This window comes from Haemaphysalis longicornis, unplaced genomic scaffold, assembly GCF_048455015.1.
Source record: "Haemaphysalis longicornis isolate Haplotype H1 unplaced genomic scaffold, Haemaphysalis longicornis Haplotype H1 scaffold_2, whole genome shotgun sequence".
In the NCBI taxonomy this organism is placed as follows: domain Eukaryota; kingdom Metazoa; phylum Arthropoda; class Arachnida; order Ixodida; family Ixodidae; genus Haemaphysalis; species Haemaphysalis longicornis.
Genome location: NW_027526295.1, coordinates 135807529 through 135829366, shown reverse-complemented (window position 1 = coordinate 135829366; position 21838 = coordinate 135807529). Strand labels below are relative to the sequence as shown.

At 48.2% G+C, this 21838-nt stretch overlaps 1 protein-coding gene across 1 annotated transcript; it reads left to right on the top strand.

The window, feature by feature from the left end:
* Positions 1-16889: 16889 nt before the first annotated feature.
* Positions 16890-17780, top strand: LOC144168304 (uncharacterized). Its single transcript, XM_077697315.1, has one exon. The coding sequence runs from the start codon at positions 16890-16892 to the stop codon at positions 17778-17780; it is 891 nt and encodes a 296-aa protein (XP_077553441.1).
* Positions 17781-21838: the final 4058 nt, after the last annotated feature.

Sequence of the window (21838 nt, the reverse complement as noted above, 5' to 3'; positions counted from 1 at the left end):
AATGCAGGTTTTATCCGGTGCTCAATCTGTCCCTACGTCCCGAACCCATGACGCTGTATTAAGTGCCAGCGGTTCGGGCACGGTACAAACTCTTGCCGTGGCCGAACATGCTTTGTAAAATCCGGGGCGCAAGATCATCCGAGTGACAACTGTGCATCCGACACCCTCACTTGTGTGAACTGCCATGGGACGTATGCGGCGCACTACTGCAAATGTGAAAAATTTCAAATCGAGAAAAAAGATCATACACATCAAAGTATGTGATAACATCTCCTTCCCAGAGGGGCGAAAGAGTTTGGCCTTTTTCCCTCTGGGGAAGTACGCCGACGCAGCTCGCCGTGTGGCGGAGCAACGTCTGATTTCCACAGGGACCCACTTCACTGAGTCTAACCTGGTCCCGCCCTCGCCCCTCTTCTGGAATGCCTATGCATCCCAACCCGTCACCACATTGCCTGCTAAGGCAGGAGCGACCGGTGCCAACCACTTCCGTTGGTACCGTTGCCTATCCACCTGTGCCTCCCTGTCCTCCAGTGCGTTGGAGAGTGCCGACAGGATGAACATCGGAGGCCCCGCATTGGCTCCCACCGCCATCGCACCATCCGTGCCAACCATGGCTACCCGACGCCCTCGGTGGTGGCGGGTGAAACGAAGGGCCCCCAAAAGGGGACCACATTCAGAGGGCCTGGCCCATTGAGAACCCCTCTGACATCTTACGACGAGATGGATGTCGGGCCGTTACTGCCTGCAATGCAGCGCAAGGAGCGGCCTCTGACATCCAAGCCAACAGAAAGACCCGAAAAGCCCCATCCGAGAGTACAAGCCCCGAAAGACAACACATAAACACACACTCCAGTCATTGTAAATGTAAATAATATTAACCGAAAACATCCCCCAATGGAACTGCAGAGGGCTCCTGAAAAATCTTGACGATGTGTATGAGAGGCTGCATGCCAATCAGCGAACTGACGTGTGTCTCTAAGAAACACCTCAATTCAAAAAAAAATTTTGAAAGGGTACAATATATTCAGAAAGGACAGGGTTGGCTGCACACACTCTTCTGGTGGTGTGGCCATTGTTGCCCGGAAAACCTTAGCATGCCTTCCTGTCATTTTGAACACTGTCTTTGAAGCTGTAGACATCCGCACAATAATATTTAATACGTTGATAACGGTGTGCTCAATATACATTCCCCCTGATCTTGCACTTTCGTGCTCTGACTTCGAGGCACTGGCCCGAACCATACATACTCACAGGCTGCTTTAATTCGCACAACTGTCTTTGGGGCTACTCCAGAACACATGACCGAGGTCGCCTGATAGATAAATTCTTAACATCCTCTGGAGCATGCCTTTTCAACAAAAATAGCCTACATACCATAACTTAGGACACAATACATACTCACATCTTGACTTGGCAATTGGTTCAGCAATTTTCTTTCCATGTCTTGAGTGGGGTGTGGGCACGGACCCATATGTTAGTGACCACTTTCCCACTTCACTAACGTATATAGGCAGAGGTCCAAGCAGTTGATCTCCCCACAACGCGTTTACTGAATCAAAAGTAAACTGGAATATATTTACAGAAACATTGAAACTACACCACACAAGCATAAAACACCTACACGTTGAGGAAGCAGCCCAACTCACCACGGCGCACATCCTCGACGCGCCGAAAAGTATATTCCCCACGCCTCCGGTGCCCCGCAAAACCAGAGGAGGCCGCGGTGGAATTAGGACTGTAGGCGGGCCCGAGAGGCCCAGAAAAACAGCGTGGGGTATTCTCCTTTGTCACACGTCGGATAATCTCATTTCTTTTAAACGGGCAAAGGATTTTTGGAAAGGGGTGCATCGTGAGGCGAAAAAAGAGAGTTCGCGCCCCTTCCTCACTTCCATCAACTTATACACAGACACACACAAAGTATGGACACGAATATAAAAAGTCAGCGGACCCTGCCCCTTGTAAGGCTAACACACCAAGCTAACACACTCGCACAACACTTCGAACAAGTGTCGAGCTCAGCACACTGCACTAACACTTTCATTCAACACAAAACATCTGCAGAGAAAAAGCCTTTACATGACAAAGACAAATCAAAAACTTCTTACGACTCTGAATTCAAGCTCTATGAGCTGAGGGCTGCCCAGAGCACGTGCAAACCATCAGCTCCAGGGGAAGATAAGATTCCATATACCATGATACAACTACACCCAGACACTGTAGAGACAATCCTACACATATGCAACAAAATATGGCTTTTGGGGCACATTACAAAGTCTAGGAGGGAGGCCATAGTTGTACCATTCTTGAAAAAAAATAGGACAACCCTTTAATTCCCGCTAGCTACCGACCCATTGCCCTGAGCAGCTGCCTGTGCAAGCTTCTCGAGAAGATAATCAATAGGAGACTCATGTACTTCTTCGAGTACAATCGTCTTCTCGAGAGTTCCAAGGGTGGCTTCAGGGCGGAAAGTTCCAACAATAAACTGGTTGCGTTGAAATCATATGTAAAAGATTCCTTAATTTATAACCAGTATTGTATAACAGTCTTCTTCGACATAGAAAAGGCCTCTGACATGGCCTCACCTTACGGCATCTTGAATGACTTCAAGTTATTTGGGGTCTCCGGTGGCATGCTGAACACGCTGCGCTAGCTACATGTCTGAAAGGAACTTTCGAGTGAGGGTTCGCCGTGCTCTTCCGAATGCATACGTGCAGGGAAATGGCGTCCCTTAAGGCGGTGTGCTGAGTTGTTCACTATTGTTAAGATAAGCTCGCTCCGGTAGGCATTGCCACCAACCATTCCCTGCTCTGTATATGTAGATGATGTCCAAATATCTTTTAATTCTTGTATCTTCTGAATTTGTGACGTGAAGTCCTGCTTGGGGTGAACAAACTTGCTAGCTGGGGGGACACAGACGGTTTTTAACTGAACCCTGTAAAAAGTACTTGTGTTGTGTGTTCCCGGAAGCGTGGAATTCATGCGGACCCTTATACGTCTATAATGGTGTAGTAATCCCTGTTTGAGGGGAACAGATGTTTCTGGGCTTAATATTTGATAGTAAACTCATATGTATCCCTCACTAAAAGCAGTTAAAACATAAATGCCTAAAAACAATGAATGTTCTTCAAGTTCTCTCACACCAATCGTACGGTGCAGACGAGTAGCTCCTCCTGCGCCTTTATACTGTAGTGGTATTATCTCGCTTAGATTATGGCAGTGGCGTGTATGGGTCGGCAACGAAAACGGCGCTAAAAATGCTTGATCCGGCGCTGCATTTGCGGCTTCGTCTTGCCTGTACCGCCTTTCGCACTAGCCCAGTTGAAAGCCTCTATGCTTATTGTCACAATTGGTAACTGTATTACAAGAGGACATACACTGACTTGTTGTATGCCTCTAAAATCATGTTTATGACAAATCATCCTATTAATTCAACCATTCAAGACGCATTCTCATAGCAGCTCTTTTTAAACCGTCCATCTATTCCCATGCCATTCCCTCTCAGAATGAGAGAAGAAGCTTCTCAGCTAGCAGTGTCATTTTCACACACCCACAACACACTCATAACTGATTTTATTGCGCCGTGGCAACTTCTTGTGGCTTGTCCTTTCTGCCATTCAACCAAAACAGGGCACCAAGGGCAGCCATTATGCAGCATTCCCTCTTCCTGCAGGAGAAGAATCACTGCGCAGAGTATTACTGCGATGCATAAAAGACAGCTATGGCTATGTCATGTGCTGTACATGGACAGAACGTCAATGTGTGTAACAAAATGAACTCCCACAACAGCACTTTTACGGCTGAAGAACACGGCATTTTACTTGTTTTACAACACATCGTACAACATCAAATTTCAAAGTAGTCAGTGTTTACAGATTCTCTTAGCGTTGTACGTGCACTTTTTTCTAGAAAGTGTTCAAAAAATTATGTACTCAATCTTGTGTTTAAGGCCCTTATGCCGGCATACACCTCAGGTCTCGAGATAACAGTATGCTGGGCTCCTGGCCACTGTGAGATAGCCGGAAAGGAAACCGCAGATCAAATGGCTGCTGCTACACTCTCGAATACTGTAGACATAACAACATTACCGTACACTGAGATAAAGCCACACATCAGCCAACCGCTCCGCAAAACATACCAAACGCACTGGAATGAAAATACATGCAAGTTACACGTAATAAAGCCATACTTCGGACCATACACCATCAACACACGCAGCAGATACACAGAAGTTTCCTTTGCTGGGCTACGGATAGGGAACGTACAAGTCAGACACTCGTATCTGCTTGCAGAGTCTTCAAGACCTGCGTGTAGCAGGTACGGAGAGGCTCTATCCGTAGTTCACGTACTCATTCAATGCAAGTCACTCGACACAAAACGAGAAAGACACTTCAGCAAACTCTACAGACAACACATTCCGCTACACCCATCGTTGTTTCTGGGTGACGATGCCATGGTTTCTGTAAAACGCGTGTTTAGGTATTTGTCAGACCTAAAGCTTTTAAACTTCGTTTGCTGCCATGCATAATCAAATCTGGCCCTATACACCAGTAAAACCATTATCTTTAATTGATTTTACTATACCCGGTTTACACGTTTTTATACCTACATTTTTGTGGTAATCACTTCTCTTAAACCATTATATATTTTCTTCTCTGGCGCTCTTTGCCATCGTTGGCCTTGCGCCATTAAACACCAACCATCATCATTGTTAGTTCCAAAACCTGGCAGGCGCGAACAAACTATGTGGATAAAGTGCATTTATTTGTTATGCTTAACAGTTTTTAAAAATTTTACACAACTTTAAAGTAAATGAATCGAATGCACACTAAGCACCATACTCTACTTTTTCGTATATTATATGCCTTGATAATCTGGCGAGTCAACTTGTCCCTGTGCACAGATAGTATGAGTGTTTCCTGGAACACAGGCTCGCATTTGCACTCTGAAACACGTTGAGCCACGTGCGCGTAGGTGCTTCCTCCTCAGGACCGTTTATGTTCTAACAACCTAACTATGATGCCGCTACTTGTCTGTTCTAGATGCATATGACTACAGGGAAATGTCGCGGAGCCGGAAATGACCACATGGGATTGTCTTAATGACAGTTGTAGCCTGGCGCAACAAAGGGTTCCACGGTAAAGCATGTGGCTTCTTTTATACGGCGCAACAAGCGTGTTGTCTACCTTATTTCATTCTGGGTCTAGCTGTATTCAAAAACTACCTATTATCCAGGCGTGGCCGCCTTCATGCGGGCTGAACCCGCCATTCGGTGGCTTACATAGACACTAGTGCCTGCGTTCTCTCAAATGTATATTTGTATCAAACGCTACGACCTCCAGTGCAAACGTCATCTTCAGGCTGTTTCTTTACGGCTGTTCCCACAAGCACGGTTCCACCCCTCACTGCTAGAATTCAGCCGCTCACCTTTATTCCCAAGTGATGACAACCATTTTGCGTGCGAAGTGCTGGCGGCAATTTATATACCCGGCTGTTTACAAGTGGAAGAGGGTGATGTGGTGATTGCAGGGACAGTATAGGATACCCCGTATCCAGTGATTCGAGCGTTCTGCCTATAATAACACACTTGCTCATTTCCCCGCTTCCCACCGTGAGGATTCGCCGTCCTTCCAGCGGGTTGACGCTCCAGCCATATTAGAGATTTAGCTGACCATTATTGACACTGCGCACCACCCGATAGCAAGCGAGGCCCAACTGCAAATGCGTGGTGCGCTACGGCGCAATCGGGGTTAACCAAGCGGAGCTCCGCTCTGGTCGCCGGGCTAGCTCAGTGTACTGTAAAGACAGCTTGCACCCTGACAGGAATTTCAAGATGGCTGCCCCCAGCGAGGCTAGGGCTACTCCGAACTCGGTTTTTTTTCAGTTGTAGCGTGAGTGGTAAAGCCGCGAAAGCGCTTCCGAAGAGGCAAATGAACCATAAATCTCAACTTGGTTTAGAACACAAGCAAAAGAGGTCACCCGAAGCGGGAACCTACTGTTATGCAGTTTCCAGAAATGCAGCCTTGTCTTGGTTGTTCGAAAGTGAACAAATATTTCAATGTATATTATGTTCAGTATATTGGGCCACAGAAAACATTATATAAAAAGGTAATATGTTTGATTTACCATAACATCAATTTTAATAATGCATTTTGGTATAAGTTGTGCTTTGCACACACCGAAGGCACAAACTTACCCTCCGATAGAGATGCGGTTATCAGTTAAATAAAAGCCTTTCTACTGCCGCCACTCCGGATGCGGATAGAGAGACACACACAGAGAGAATTCTCTATTTAAAGCCTGCTTAAGTGCATTCCGGGCCGCCAAATACGGACAGATGAAATTCTGCATTTATAATGAAGCATGTTATAACTCTCTGATGGCATGGGTCGCCCACGTAAAAACAAACTGCAGACGTAACGCTACAGAAAGAGTTTTACAAAACCATGATAAATGATAAACAAAGACGAACAGGATGGCAGCCTTTTCCGGCACAAGGACGCACTGGCTGTTCCTTCGCATGACGGACAAGCCTCTGACAAGCCTACACCTTCGTACCTCGGGCCTTCACCAGCCTCCAGATGCTGTCCTTCATATTGGTGACTGCGTGCCTGTGACGCAACCACTGGTTTCCCAGGCTCTTGTGAATGTCGAGGCATACGACTGCTTCGCGACCACGGCCATGACATGTCCTTCCTACCCTGTACTAACTAAAAGCTGCGCGCACGAGTCCCACCGTGCACTGCCAAGCCTGCTAGCAGAACTTACCGCCATTAGGATGGCGTGCAGGCGCTTGCATCGAATTTGACTGCTCTTGACAAGCTGGAACTTTACGCGGACTCAACGGTAGCGATTCCGAATTTTCGTCACGTTGCGCGTTTTACAAGCCTGGCCGTGCGCATTCACGAGATTATGAACACTTATCCATGCCCTGTCCGCGTTTCGTGGATTCGCCGAGACATGCTTTCTGCCCACACAGCGGCGGATCGCGCCTCTGCCAGGGACCTCACACGGCTACTACCACTTCTTCCAGTATCCACAATAGAACAACGGGTGGCGGAAAAGGAAACCATCCGTCGCGCCACGCGTGCTTTACTTCAACCGCGTTGAACTGACCTAACCAGTGGGCACGCTCGTTGGGAGGAGGTCGGGCTGCGGAGGCTTCGGAATGGGGTAGCGTTATCCCCAGCAGTTACACACACTTGGCCTGCCCGCTATCACGCGCCGTTTGCGGACACTTGCCCCTTCTGTGTGCTTCCTGCCTCAGAAGCTGACGTTGAATATTTGCTGTGGAATCGCGCAAGTCTTAGAAACGCCCGAACGCCGTACCTTCGAGGCACAGGGCTCCATCCTGGCAGACCCCCCGATATCAAGCGCTGTATACGCGGGCCCCAACACCAGTCTCTTGAATTTTTGCGCGTTACGGGAGCAGTGCTGTACATATGAAAACATTTTCCTATGCCGTAGGGTGAACTCTCACCTAAAAAAGGTAAGCAACGGCGCACCATGCGCCACAACAAATAAACTCTTCCCGTGGTCCAAATCTAATATGTGTCCCTCGCATTATGAAGCCGACGCCTATCTGACTGCGCCATCCCGACATGGTCGAAGCAGTTTTGATTTTAGACTAGGGCTTTCAATCCGGTTGCCCAAGAGAAAGCTTAGTTTTTAACCATCATCCTTATAAACAGCCGGGTTTGATATTTTCAAACATTCGGCAGATATACAAAAGCATTTTATTGCTGAAAAATCTGGATTCGTGTCCCCTCCCATCTCCAGGTGTTCTGGGAAAAGTGCCCATCGGATTTCCCACATTGGAATGTTGATATTGTTTAGGGGAAGACTGGATAAATATTGACAATATTATATCAGCGTCTGCATCAACCTACAAAATGGTATTAGGGCACCTAAGCAAGCCTTATGATGCTGTTATTGCGAAAGCATTAGAGCCCATTTGTACAACGCGCGCTATGTCCTGTTATTTTTATCAGAATCGTTTATTTTTTGTTGTATTTTCGTGCTTCAATGGAAATAACTGAGGTCACACCATCACTCTCAGCGCGAAGCAAAAATATCATCTAACGGGGACATACATCGCTACACGCTAATGCAATAATATAATTACGATAATGGTTTGATATGGTGCTAAACGATAGGCCGCATCCTGTGCAATATATCCAGCACCGGCGCACAGGCCCTTGGCTCTCAATGTGGGAATCTCCGAGCCTGTCAAAAGGAAGGCAACACCGAAACTTTAAAAGCTTGCTATATTTTCAGTACCGCGCGTCATCCACTTTGTGCAGCATCCATCTGCCGTAGTGTGTGTGCGTGACGCCAGAGGTTTTACTAAGACAGGCAACAAACGCTTTCGCATTTATTACAGGATTTAGATACCAAATTTAAGTTATCCTCATAATGATATGGCTTCCTAATATTTCCATAGCAAAGGTACACTGAAATATCTGTCAAATTGTGTTATTTTCATATTTCCTGCGTTGCCGTAGTGGTAAAATTTAGAATAACAGGACGCGCCGGACAATCTCTATGGCGCCTTGGCCCACTATAAGCAACAATAATGACGAGGCAGAATCTGTGTGCATGGTGCAGAAAGCGCGGGCTTCGTTGCAGTCCGTGTAAAACGATTGCCTAATCTTGCAAATCCAAGGCTTTATCTTCTACAATGCCTCGTGCCATCTGCTCAGCCACCGCGTAACAATGTATACAACAGACTATTCTTGATAGACATCTGCTGGAGGGATTTGGCGAATCTATATTCTGCTTAAAAATTGCACTTGTGGTGCAAATTTTTCCAGAAAGAATTTTCCGATCAAAGGTAACATGCTACACTGTGAAGCCGCTCACAAGTCTCAATTCACAACTGTACAACCTGGTACGCACTCGCGTCATCATGTATGGTAAAACAACCAACGCCACCACACTTAAAACAGGTCACCCAGCATTACTCCATGAGCACCGTTCTGCGAATGACTGTATATTTCAACCTCCAGCAAACCCACACTCTGTTTTTGCACAGAAAGCCGACAAGGCCCAAGGACGTTCTTATTGAATTTTGACGGATCAACCAGAAGTGCTCAAACAATTGAGGTTACTATCTTTGGCATTTCGGGGACCTGACACGTTGACCAGGGTGTAGGCACAACTTTGATATTAGGTGATGTGTGATTTCTTTCTATCACGCAAAACTAAAAAGGCCATCAAAACAAACCGCTTATACGAACACAACGCTTATATTGTGATAGACCATAATAGGGGCGCAAATACCTTCAGTGCGCGGACCCAGGAATTCGACAGTTGAATTCATATTTTTTTCTATCATTACTGCGTTATGAACAGCCAGATAGATTCTGAATGATGAGCTTACAACACGTCATCTTCTGTAAAGTATATGTTAGTACTTATACAAGGTGATCAAAGTTAGGTCGACAGCTTTTTTTAAATTAGGTGCTCAGATTTACGTCCAGACCACCTATACAGGTAGATTTCACGCCAAGGGGGCCACAGAATTATGTGGTAATTATTGATGTAAGTGGGTGAATCAACTAAAATTGAATAATGAACTTTTTAGTGGCTGCACTAAGCAAGGATGGTTGTATTGAAAAGTTGGACGCAATCGTGTCTCCCCGCAGTTTCACTTGGCTAAATTCTTCTAGCGCATCAGTACTCCGCTATACCGAACTGCAAAGTTTCATTGTCGTTCGCATGATTGCGCAAGCTATACACTGAAGACAGGGGCTAAGCTCCTCCCTTTTGTTGTGTGTTTCGATAGCGGTTTCAAGTACTGCAGATTGGGATAACGCCAGCAAGGACTGAAAGGGTGCCAGTTATCACTTTTTTTCCATGCCTCCACGTAGTTGTCACACTGAACAACGTACAGAGCAGGTACGTCAAAAAGGGAGAATCTTTGCGCCGGTCTTCACAATATTGCATTGCCAATGTTGCGAACGGCCATAAAACTTCGCAGTTAAATACCTCGGAGTACGGATGCGCGAGAAGAATTCTGCTAAATAAAACTGCGTGTAAACACGATTGCGTCCAACTTTTCAATAAAAATGCCTGCTTACGGCATCCACTAAAACGCAAATGCGCAACGTCTTTTAACTTTGAAAACAAAACTATCGCTTATTTATTGTATAATTTCTGACAGATTGTTCTTTTTCTAAAAAGTTTTGTTTGTTGTTGCTTCTACAGAGTTAATTTTTTACGCGTTATTTCGAGCTAACATTACATATATCATATTTGTGTTCGCGCATGCGTTGTCCTTTTTATGTTCTATTTTTCCCAGTGTATATATTTTGTTCATATGTTTGTTTCTGCTGCACTGACTACCCCCTATGTAATACCCTCCTGCGTGAGGGCATTTAGGCTTACTTTGAATAAATAAATAAATAAAATAAACTAACATAAATAATTAGTACGCTTTTATGCGTCCCCCTAGGCGCATAACCTCAATGTAGAGGTGGTACTCAGGTAAGTCTACGCCCCTAATTTTTAAAAAACTTCGCGACTTAACTTTGATCACCCGGTATACTCAAAAGCTGAGAGCATAAATATTTTAAGGTCGCACGTGCAGATACCCATCATTAAAATTCGGTGGCCTCCTGCAACTTGGAAGAAGCGTTCAAGGTGTTCCAGGGATCGAGAAATGGTTTGAGCTGCTTAGATGAGGAAAAAGCATAGTCTTACTTCGCACGCACGAAAGCAAGGAACGGAACCAAACAAGGAATTCCGGAAATTTACCAGTTCTTCTGAAGCTGTAAAAGTAATCTAAAGCCAGAGCATTAAACCTCTTGATGGTTTCGCACCAGCGGCTCAATTTATAAAACAAGGATACGGGGAACTGGAAGCAGGTTTAAGAAATGGTCATTTTCCTGTCTTTTTACCAAGATTAAAAGGGTGTCGGAATGGGGCATCCCCACACCATTTTAGACCAGAACATGCCGTGCACATGCATTCCAGCAATCATTTGTATGGCATTGCAATCACATGTCATTCCTCGTCTTGGTACAAATCCTCCTAAATATATGTACTAGAATTTGTTTTCATTATCATTATTGTACTTTTTGTCATCTGTGCTGTAATATTGCCATTTATCAAGCGTTGAAAAGCCACAAAAATACTATTCCTCATTCGAAATGCATGAAAAGGCTCAGAGAATTGAAGACGGAAGCAATTGCCGTCAGTTAACACTAGGACATAACACAAAACTATAAAACATCTGAGAGAACCTGAACACTCATGGCACATACACATTATTTGTCTCCTTCGTTTACAAAATATATATATATATATATATATATATATATACAAGAGAAGAAAAACTTCGAACAAGGTAAAAGCACGATTGTGGCCTACGTTTCAGCAAAGAGAACTTGCTATATATATATATATATATGTTGTAGCAAGTATGTATGTAGTGCACATGGAACAGTAATTCTGATCAGAATCAGTCAAAACGGACACATTTCCGTATGTGGGTATGCGCCGGATGCCGACAAAGAAGAGGACGCTCTTCTTAAAGCTCAGCCTCGCGAAAAGTTGGTCGTTTCGGCTCGCCCCTCCTGTGTTGACGCCCCGTTCACGAATAAACGAGGCCATCCTTCTACAGGAACGTCGAGTATCTCCTTTACAATTTGTGGCGGAGGTTGCCGTCCTGCTCGGGTCCCCATTTGTCTACCCTGGAGCTGCGCAGTCGGACACTACCCTCGACGATGTCTGACGGTACCCACCACAATTCCACACCTCCTGTGGCACCCATCATCTGCCCTGGGACGGTCCGTCAACGGGATCCCCCCTTCTTAAAAGGCACTGATGACCAGGACCCTGTGGACTGACTCACCACCTTCGAACGGGTTACCACCCATAACAACTGGGAAGATAAACAGAAGCAGAACAACGTCAGCCTCTCCTTTATCGGTGTTTCAGAGACGTGGTATAAGAACGACAGGTCTGATCTCCGCGCAAGCTGAGATTTCAAGACCGAATTTACCAAAGTGTTTGGGCACCCGGCACTACGGCAACTGCACGCTGAACAGCGTTTGCGCGAACGCGCTCAGCGCACGAATGAAAGCTTTACCTCTTATATCGAGGACATCTTTGACTTATGTAAAAGGGCAAACAACGCAATGACCGAAGAGGGAAAGATCAAGCATATCCTTAAATGCATAGAAGACGATACCTTCCAGATGTTGCTCGCGAAAAACCCTCGCAGTGTTCCTGAAGTAGTCAATGCTTGACAAGGCTTCCATGAACTCCACAGAGAGATGGCGCTCACTCGCAAGCCCGCGGAGCAAGACCATTCGTTTTGCAGCTTAGCCTCTGATAATAAGGATGTCCTCTTCGCCCACATTCAGCAGTTTGTTCGGGAAGAAGTGGCTCGTCAGCTTTCTCTCGTTGGCGACGTAGCGAAGATGCCTCAGCCCGATTTAACCCCAACCCTCAAGAGCGTGATTCAACAACAAGTCGCTGACGCACTTCTATGCACCCGTCAGCCCCATCTCGCGGTACCTCCAGTGGCTTACGCCGACATCACGCCGCCAAAGCCGATGACCGCTCTTTTGACTTTCGCCGACGCAGTACAACATAAGCCTAAAACCTATGCTGAAATCGTGGCACGGCCCTTCACAGGAGCCGTACTGGGACCCTACCTTGCAACTGCTGCAAACACTGGGAGTCATGCCACCGCTGGGGTTCAACGCATCCGGTCCACGCGTGTCGTGCCGCATCGGGCGTCTCCATTCGCAAACCCTTGGCGAACGTCCGATAATCACCCTACCTGTATTCGTGTGGGATTGCGGGACATGTGGCACGCTACTGTCGCTGTGGCATGACGGGTACGCGCAACTCATCGTAGTCCTTTCTCTATGCACCCTGACCACCCATGACACACGCCCCAGCCCCGTTTTCGACGACACCTATCTCGTCCGATGAGCGTGACTTCGCCAGCCGACGCTCGCACTCTCCACGACACCGCTCACTCTCTCCGATGCGCAGTCACCCTACGACTAATCAGATGGTAAACTAGACGCCGCAGTTCCGGAGGCAAAAACTGTGTCACCGTCAAAATGCCAAAGCCCTTTTCTTCGCCGCCTATTTAAATCAATTTGTATGTTGATGGTGTTTCTACGCTGGCGTTCATTGATACTGCAGCTGCGGTTTCTGTTATTGACGATACATTTTGCCGATCGTTGTGAAAAGTGAAGACGCCTATACATGGTCTTACTCTGCGCGCCGCTAATACGCAACCTGTGGAACCGCTGGGTGCATGCACTACTAGGGTTACAATTCAAGGGGTCGTCTACATCATCGAGCTCATCGTCCTGCAGTCGTGCTCTCACAGTCTCATTATCGGATGGGACTTCTTGTCTCTACATCACGCCATCATTGACTGCGCCCGCGCTGAACTAGAGCTGCTTCCGGTACTTTAAAACGATTGTGGGAAAGCCGCGGCAAAGTTGCTTGTTGCTGACGACACGGACATCCCACCAGATTCATCTGTGCTTGTGGAATTGTCGTGCAGCATTGTTTCGGACGCCACAGTCATATTCGCTCCTTCTGGTCTCTTGTCGCTTCACAAATCCTTTCCACTGCAATTGGCTATCCTCGACACTAAATCCGGTTCCTGTTCTGTACCTGTCTCAAACCCAAATTCGTACCCCATCAAACTCTTTCGAAGTGAATGCATTGGCCTTAGAGAGCAAGTTGACCCTTCCGTTCTTAGCGACGTAGCTGAAGACGTTTCTGCCGTTCATATCACCGCGCTTATCTCCGTTTGCTTACGTGATATCCCACCTGATGCGACTATTTTGCTCAACGCCATTGACGACGCCCTTACTTCGACCCAACGTGACCAGCTATTGACCGTTCTACGACGCTTCAGTACATCAATTGACTGTCATGGTACTCCTTTGGGCCGCACCTGAACTGTTTCGCATCAGATCGACACTGGCACCCACACAGCATTGCGACAGCAGCCGTATCGTGTGTCCTTCACCTAGCGTCGTGTTACTGAGGAACACGTGGAGGACATGCTAAAACGCAACATCATTCGACCATCGATGAGTCATTGGGCTTCTCCTCTGGTACTTGTCAAGACAAAAGATGGATTCATTCGGTTCTGTGTGGATTATAGACGTCTCAAGAAAATAATTCGCAAGGATGTTTACCCGCTGCCCCGAATTGATGACGCTCTAGACAGGTTGCAAGGGGCCGAGTACTTCTTATCATTGGATTTGAGGTCCAGCTACTGGCAAGTCCCCATGGCCAACGCCGATCACCCTAAAACGGCATTTGTAACACCAGATGGCCTCTACGAGTTGAATATCATGCAATTCGGACTCTGTAATGCGCCCGCGAAATTCGAACGAATTATGAACAACGTATTGCGCGGTTTGAAATGGAAAACATGCATTCGCTACTTAGGTGACATCGTAGTGTTTTCACCAGACTTTACGGCCCACCTAACGCGTCTGGAACAGGTATTAAAATGCCTGACTTCCGCCGGTTTGCAGCTGCACCTTGACAAGTGCCGGTTCGCTTCTCGGAAACTCACCATTTTTGGCCATGTAGTTTCGAAAGATGGCGTGCTCCCGGATCCAGCGAAACTCCGTGCCGTAGCGGAGTTCCCAAAGCCGGCTACGATAAAGGACCTGCGAAGTTTTATCGGCCTCTGCTCCTATTTCCGGCGCTTTGTAGGGAACTTTGCCTCCATCATTGCTCCGTCACACAACTTCTCGGTGGAAGTGGGGACATTTATGATTGGTCCGCTGACTGTGAAAACGCTTTTCTGAGGCTACGCCGTGTCCCTACGTCGCCACCTATACTCCGACATTGCGATCCACGCACGCCAACCGAACTCCACACCGATGCCAGCGGTGTGGGAATGGGTGCAGTCCTCGCACAACGACAGGACGGCTACGAGGAATAGGTAGTTAATTATGCGAGTCGTACATTGACGAAGGACGGAAGCGAACTACTCTGTGACAGAGAAGGAATGTTTGGCTATCGTTTGGGCCATCAGCAAGTTTCGCCCCTACCTGTACGGACGCCCGTTCGACGCAGTGACGGATCATCAGGCTCTTTGTTGGTTGTCTTCGCTAAAGGATTCCACCTGTCGCCTCGCCCGTTGGGCCCTCCGCCTTCAGGAGTATATCCCTGTGTTGTGTACATGTCACGACGCAAGCATAACGACGCTGACGCCCTTTCTCGCTCGCCGCTTCCATCAGACTTTGCGAGCTTGAAGACGGCAGATAACACCCTGGCGCCTCTCACCATAGCGGACATGGCTGCTGAGCTGCGCAAGGACCCGTGAATCACCTCAATTCCCGAACATCTCTCATGCCCGCCGGCACACGCTGCTCTAAGATCAATGCACCGAAAAGCTGCCCACTGCATCGTTCGTGACGAACTCCTATACCGCCGCAACTACCACAACGACGGTCGAAGATGGCTGATAGTGATTCCTCGCCACCTGCGCAATGAAATTTGCTCTTCCTTTCACGATGACGCGCACTGTGCTCACGCTGGAGTCCAGAAAACGTACGAGCACCTTTTACTTCGCTACTACTGGCACGGGGTGTATACCTTTCTGAAAAAGTTAAATCCTCCCAGACTATCAACGGCGCAAGACTCCTCCGCAGCACAGTGGCGCTCCACTTCAGCCGTTGCCCTGTCCAGAGGGTCCCTTCGACCGAGTGGGCATTGATCTCTACGGCCCACCTCCCAGCACAGCTTCCGGTAACCGCTCGATCATCGTCGCCGTTGATCAACTAACGCGTTACGCGGAAACAGGTGCGCGACCGGCGGCCACGGCTCGCTAAGTAGCGTCATTCCTACTTCAGCGGTTCATTCTTCCTCATGGTGTTCCTCGCGAGCTACTCAGTGATCGAGGTCGCGTGTTTTTATCCGACGTCGTGGACACCCTTCTAGATGAATGCAACATTTTCCACCGCAGAACCACATTTTCCACTACCACCCACACACCAACGGTCTGATGGAGCGGTTTAACTTTGCACTGGGGGATATGATCGCAATGTACATTTCCTTGGACCATTCAAATTTGGATCGTTCTGCCTTTCCTGACGTATGCTTACAACACCGCTAACCAGACAACCACAGGGTTTTCGCCATTTTTTTTGCTCTACGGTCGTGAGCCTTCATGCATGCTGGACAGTATACTTCCGTACCGACCTGACGCCTCCCAATTCATGCCAGTTTCAACGTCACCCGACGCGCTAAGGAATGTCGCCAGCTTGCGCGTCGCATTACATCCGACGACCAGCAGCACCAGAAGGCATGTCTCGATGTTTCAGTATCAGCTCCAACTTTCCCGAACGAATCCCTTGTCTTGCTCTACATACCGTGCCCGACTCCCGGACTGTCACCGAAGTTTGTGTCGCAATACCACGGTCACTCGTGGGTTGTGGAGCGGACATCGCGGGTGAATTATGTTGTTGAGCCTGTAACGCCCACTTCATATCGCCGCCGTCGGGGGCGTGAGACAGTCCATGTCGCACAGCTCAAGCCCTACTATGACTCGCTCGTCTCGTGTGTCCCTTTGGTCACTAGGATGGCTTCCCCTTTTCGCCGGGGGTATTGTAGCAAGTATGTATGTAGCGCACATGGAAGAGTAATTGTGACCAGCATCAGTCATACCGGACAAATTGTATCGTGCAAGCTGCGCATGCTCGTACAAACCGGCCGTGGCTATCAATGCAAGCGATTACAGCCCCACGTGACTGTGTTCGGCATAGCTGTAAAAGCACGGATCTACAACTAATAAAGGCTTTTCCCCCCGTTCTGTCATGACTGATACATGGTGTCAGAAGTGGGATTCAGTCAGCTCGGGCCCTTGCTTGAAAGGGCGTCACCGAAGGATGGAACTGATCAAGCCACCGGATCAGCTGCTGCTTTCTGGTTGCATTGCAAAGAACTGGGATCTCTTCAAGCAGAAGTTTGAGCTGTTCCTGCAGGCGACAGCGGGCCCGAAAGAGCCAAGGTCGGAGGCGACGAAGACTGCACTGCTGCTGAGTGTCGCTGGAAACGACGCCCTCGAGGTATTTAACAACTTCACTTTTGTGGAGGGCGAAAGCAAGGAGGACTACGCTACGGTAGTGCAAAAGTTTGACGCCTATTGCAAGGAACAACTAAATGAAGTCTATGAACGCTACATGTTTCGGTCAAGAACGCAAGCTGAGACGGAGCCGTTCGAGCATTTTTTGCGGGACTTGCGGAAGTTGGCACGAAGCTGCAACTTCGCGGACCTGGCCGACTCTATGATCCGTGACCAGGTTGTGTTCGGCACAAACAATGTGAAGCTGCGAGAAAAGATGCTAAAGGTGAAAGATCTGACACTGCTCAAGGCTGAACAAATCTGCAAAGCTTCGGAAGCATCAGCGCAACAGAATGAAACCTGGGGACAATCGGAAAGGGTAGTAGCAGCGGTGAAGAGACGGCAGCAATTCCGGTGTTCGAATTGTAACAGGTCGCACGGGCGCGGCAGATGCCCTGCGTTCGGGAAAGCTTGTTTTCTGTGTGGCGGCCAGAACCACTTTGCGGCATGTTGCAAGTCAGGGCCTCGAGTCGGTGAAATAGTGGAGCAGCGAGACACCTTCGACATTCTTGACGTAAGAGTCTGCACCGTGGGAAGTAACGCCGACTGGATTGTGAACGCCCAAGTCGCAGACCAAAACACAGTGTTTAAGGTGGACACTGGATCTCAGGCCAACCTGCTCCCTTATGCGGTGTACCAGCGGTGCCGGTTGTAGGACCGTTGACTGCGTTCTGGCCTGGGCTCAACGGTGCCGGTTGAAGGACCGTTCTGGCCTGGGCTCAACGGCGATATCGAGACAATGTTGAAGGAATGCGCTGTATGCCGCAAGTACGCGTACAAGCAGCAAAGTGAGCCATATATTCTTAGACCAATACCGAACTACGCTTGGTACAGAGTCGGCGTCGATATCTTCCAACACGGCGGGAACTCTTATCTGTGCGTGCTTGATGCGCTCTCCAATTTCCCAGAAGTTGAACGATTAAGTGACACAACAGCAAACAGTGTGATTGACAGGTTGAGTTGCATTTTTGCGAGATACGGGATTCCGGTCGAAGTATGCAGCGACAACGGCCCTCAGTTTTCTTCTCATGAATTTGCTCTTTTTGCATCCAGGTACGATTTCAAGCACGTGACGTAGAGCCCTGGATTTCCGCAGTCAAACGAACTTGCGGAGAAAGGTGTCCAAGTGGTAAAAAGAATACTAAAAAAAACGCAGGAAACCCATGACGACTTTTGGCTTGGCCTTCTTGGTTACCGTTCGACTCCGCTGGAAGATGGTCGATCACCGGGTGAACTTTTACAAGGGAGGAGGCTCGCACCCAACTACCAGACTTCAGACGGCAGCCCAGATGCCGGGTTTTCAAGCGCAAGCAACGTGATCCCAGTAAGAGGAACCTGACAGACCTTAAGGAAGGGGAGGTTGTGAGGGTTCATGGGAAGGCATGGAACCGAAAAGCTAAAGTGGTAGGACTGACTGCGCCGAGGTCCTATCGTGTTGTTACCGAAGATAACCAAGTGCTCCGACGTAACCGCAAGCACCTGATGCCTACGCTCGAGCCGTTTCAGCAGATTCCGGTCGAAAGCGACGAGTCCGACAGCGAGGAGGGCCCGGACGTACAACCGCCACCGATGCCGCAGTCAATGGTCCTTCAACCGGCACCGCTGGAGCAAAGACGGTCCGGTCGAACAACTCGCCAACCAAGACGCCTTGGCTACGACCAAAACTTTAACCAAGTGGATTCCATATATGCAACTAACCCTTGAAAAACAAGAGAAGATGTATCGTGCAAGCTGCGCATGCTCGTACAAACCGGCCGTGGCTATCAATGCAAGCGATTACAGCCCCACGTGACTGTGTTCGGCATAGCTATAAAAGCACGGAGCTAGAACCAATAAAGGCTTTTCCCCCCGTTCTGTCATGACTGATACACAAATCTCCGTATGTGGGTATGCGCCGGATGCCGACAAAGAAGAGGACGCTCTTGTTTAAGCTCAGCCTCGCGAAAAGCCGGTCGTTTCGGCTCGCCCCTCCTGCGTTGACGCCTCGGTCACAAATAAACGAGCCCATCCTTCTACAGGAACGTCGAGTATCTCCTTTACAATATATATATATATATATATATATATATATATATATATATATATATATCTATATATATATATATATATATATATATATATATATAGCAGAACAGAGAGATACGGGACGAGGGACTCGGTAAAGATACATATCAAGGTTGCAGTCGTCATTGCCAGTGCTATTCGGCTTTTTTCGAAATATATAATAGGGCCGAATGACGTGTGCTTGTCACGTTTCTTTGATTCATTGATAAATAAGCGAAAATATAAGTCGAGAAAAAATCCGCCGTTTTCCGGGAGCGGGACTCGAACCCACATCTCCGCATAACCGGTGCGGTGCGTTCGCCATTACGCTATCCCACAGCGGCTTCTCTCTCGACTTTAAAGCGGGGGTTTATATTTACAAGAGCTCTGAGGCCGGTCAACTAGCGCCGCCCCTCGACTACCGCGGGAGACGTAGAACGTCTTCTTTCCCAGCGGCCGCCACGTAGAACGTGGTCGGAGGTCGGGGTTAGCAATTGGCATATCCGAACTGCTGGAGCCAGTGCCTCGTAATGCATGTAGCAGAACAGAGAGATACGGGACGAGGGACTCGGTAAAGATACATATCAAGGTTGCAGTCGTCATTGCCAGTGCTATTCGGCTTTTTTCGAAATATATAATAGGGCCGAATGACGTGTGCTTGTCACGTTTCTTTGATTCATTGATAAATAAGCGAAAATATAAGTCCAGAAAAAATCCGCCGTATTCCGGGAGCGGGACTCGAACCCACATCTCCGCATAACCGGTGCGGTGCGTTCGCCATTACGCTATCCCACAGCGGCTTCTCTCTCGACTTTAAAGCGGGGGTTTATATTTACAAGAGCTCTGAGGCCGGTCAACTAGCGCCGCCCCTCGACTACCGCGGGAGACGTAGAACGTCTTCTTTCCGAGCGGCCGCCACGTAGAACGTAGTCGGAGGTCGGGCTTAGCAATTGGCATATCCGAACTGCTGGAGCCAGTGCCTCGTAATGCATGTAGCAGAACAGAGAGATACGGGACGAGGGACTCGGTAAAGATACATATCAAGGTTGCAGTCGTCATTGCCAGTGCTATTCGGTTTTTTCGAAATGTATAATAGGGCCGAATGACGTGTGCTTGTCACGTTTCTTTGATTCATTGATAAATAAGCGAAAATATAAGTCGAGAAAAAATCCGCCGTTTTCCGGGAGCGGGACTCGAATCCACATCTCCGCATAACTGGTGCGGTGCGTTCGCCATTACGCTATCCCACAGCGGCTTCTCTCTAGACTTTAAAGCGGGGGTTTATATTTACAAGAGCTCTGAGGCCGGTCAACTAGCGCCGCCCCTCGACTACCGCGGGAGACGTAGAACGTCTTCTTTCCCAGCGGCCGCCACGTAGAACGTGGTCGGAGGTCGGGGTAGCAATTGGCATATCCGAACTGCTGGAGCCAGTGCCTAGTAATGCATGTAGCAGAACAGAGAGATACGGGACGAGGGACTCGGTAAAGATACATATCAAGGTTGCAGTCGTCATTGCCAGTGCTATTCGGCTTTTTTCGAAATATATAATAGGGCCGAATGACGTGTGCTTGTCACGTTTCTTTGATTCATTGATAAATAAGCGAAAATATAAGTCGAGAAAAAATCCGCCGTTTTCCGGGAGCGGGACTCGAACCCACATCTCCGCATAACCGGTGCGGTGCGTTCGCCATTACGCTATCCCACAGCGGCTTCTCTCTCGACTTTAAAGCGGGGGTTTATATTTACAAGAGCTCTGAGGGCGGTCAACTAGCGCCGCCCCTCGACTACCGCGGGAGACGTAGAACGTCTTCTTTCCCAGCGGCCGCCACGTAGAACGTGGTCGGAGGTCGGGGTTAGCAATTGGTATATCCGAACTGCTGGAGCCAGTGCCTCGTAATGCATGTAGCAGAACAGAGAGAGAGAGAGAGAGAGCTCTTTAATGTGGGCTGGAGAGGTCAGCTCTGCTAGCGGCAGTGTTTGCAACGCCAGATGGGGATGATTACAATGCAGTGAAGTGAATGTGAGAAATCGGGAAAGCAGCAATAGAGAGAAAACAAAAGTTGAATAAAAATGGCACGCAATGTAGTGCAAGGAAAAAACTCGAAATAAAGTTAAGCAAAAGACAAGAAAAATTGAGCGAATGGAGCCCAGGAACGCAGAGCGCCTAACAAGGAAATAGAATCAAAGCGTACACAACGACGCAAACGCGTACAGACGTAGCCATGCGCACAATGGAAAAATTATTACAAAGTTTTGTCTAGTCCTGAATCTCGCAGAAAACGCAGAAGAATCTTTGTCCCTAAATATGAGTCATTGTTGTTGTCCCAGGGTCCAAGAAAGTGACACAACTGAAGGCTTGCTCCGCGTCGAACACGAGACAGGCAGCTCGCCGCTGTAACTCGCGCAGCGGAAAATCGCGGGCATATACACAACAAGTGCTCGGTAGTCTCGCGCACAGCGCACGTGGGGCACAGTGGTGAATCCTCCCACCCTATTCTGAACTTGAAGCTTCGGGTGTAAGCCACGTTGAGACGCAAACGATGCAGTACACCTTCAGACGCTTTGCTTAGGTCGGGTGGAACACGGAATTTACAGAAAGGGTCAGAACAGAGAGATACGGGACGAGGGACTCGGTAAAGATACATATCAAGGTTGCAGTCGTCATTGCCA

Excerpts from the sequence above, each read along its gene's own strand:
- LOC144168304 (XM_077697315.1), top strand. The coding sequence starts at position 16,890 with ATGGAACTGATCAAGCCACCGGATCAGCTGCTGCTTTCTGGTTGCATT.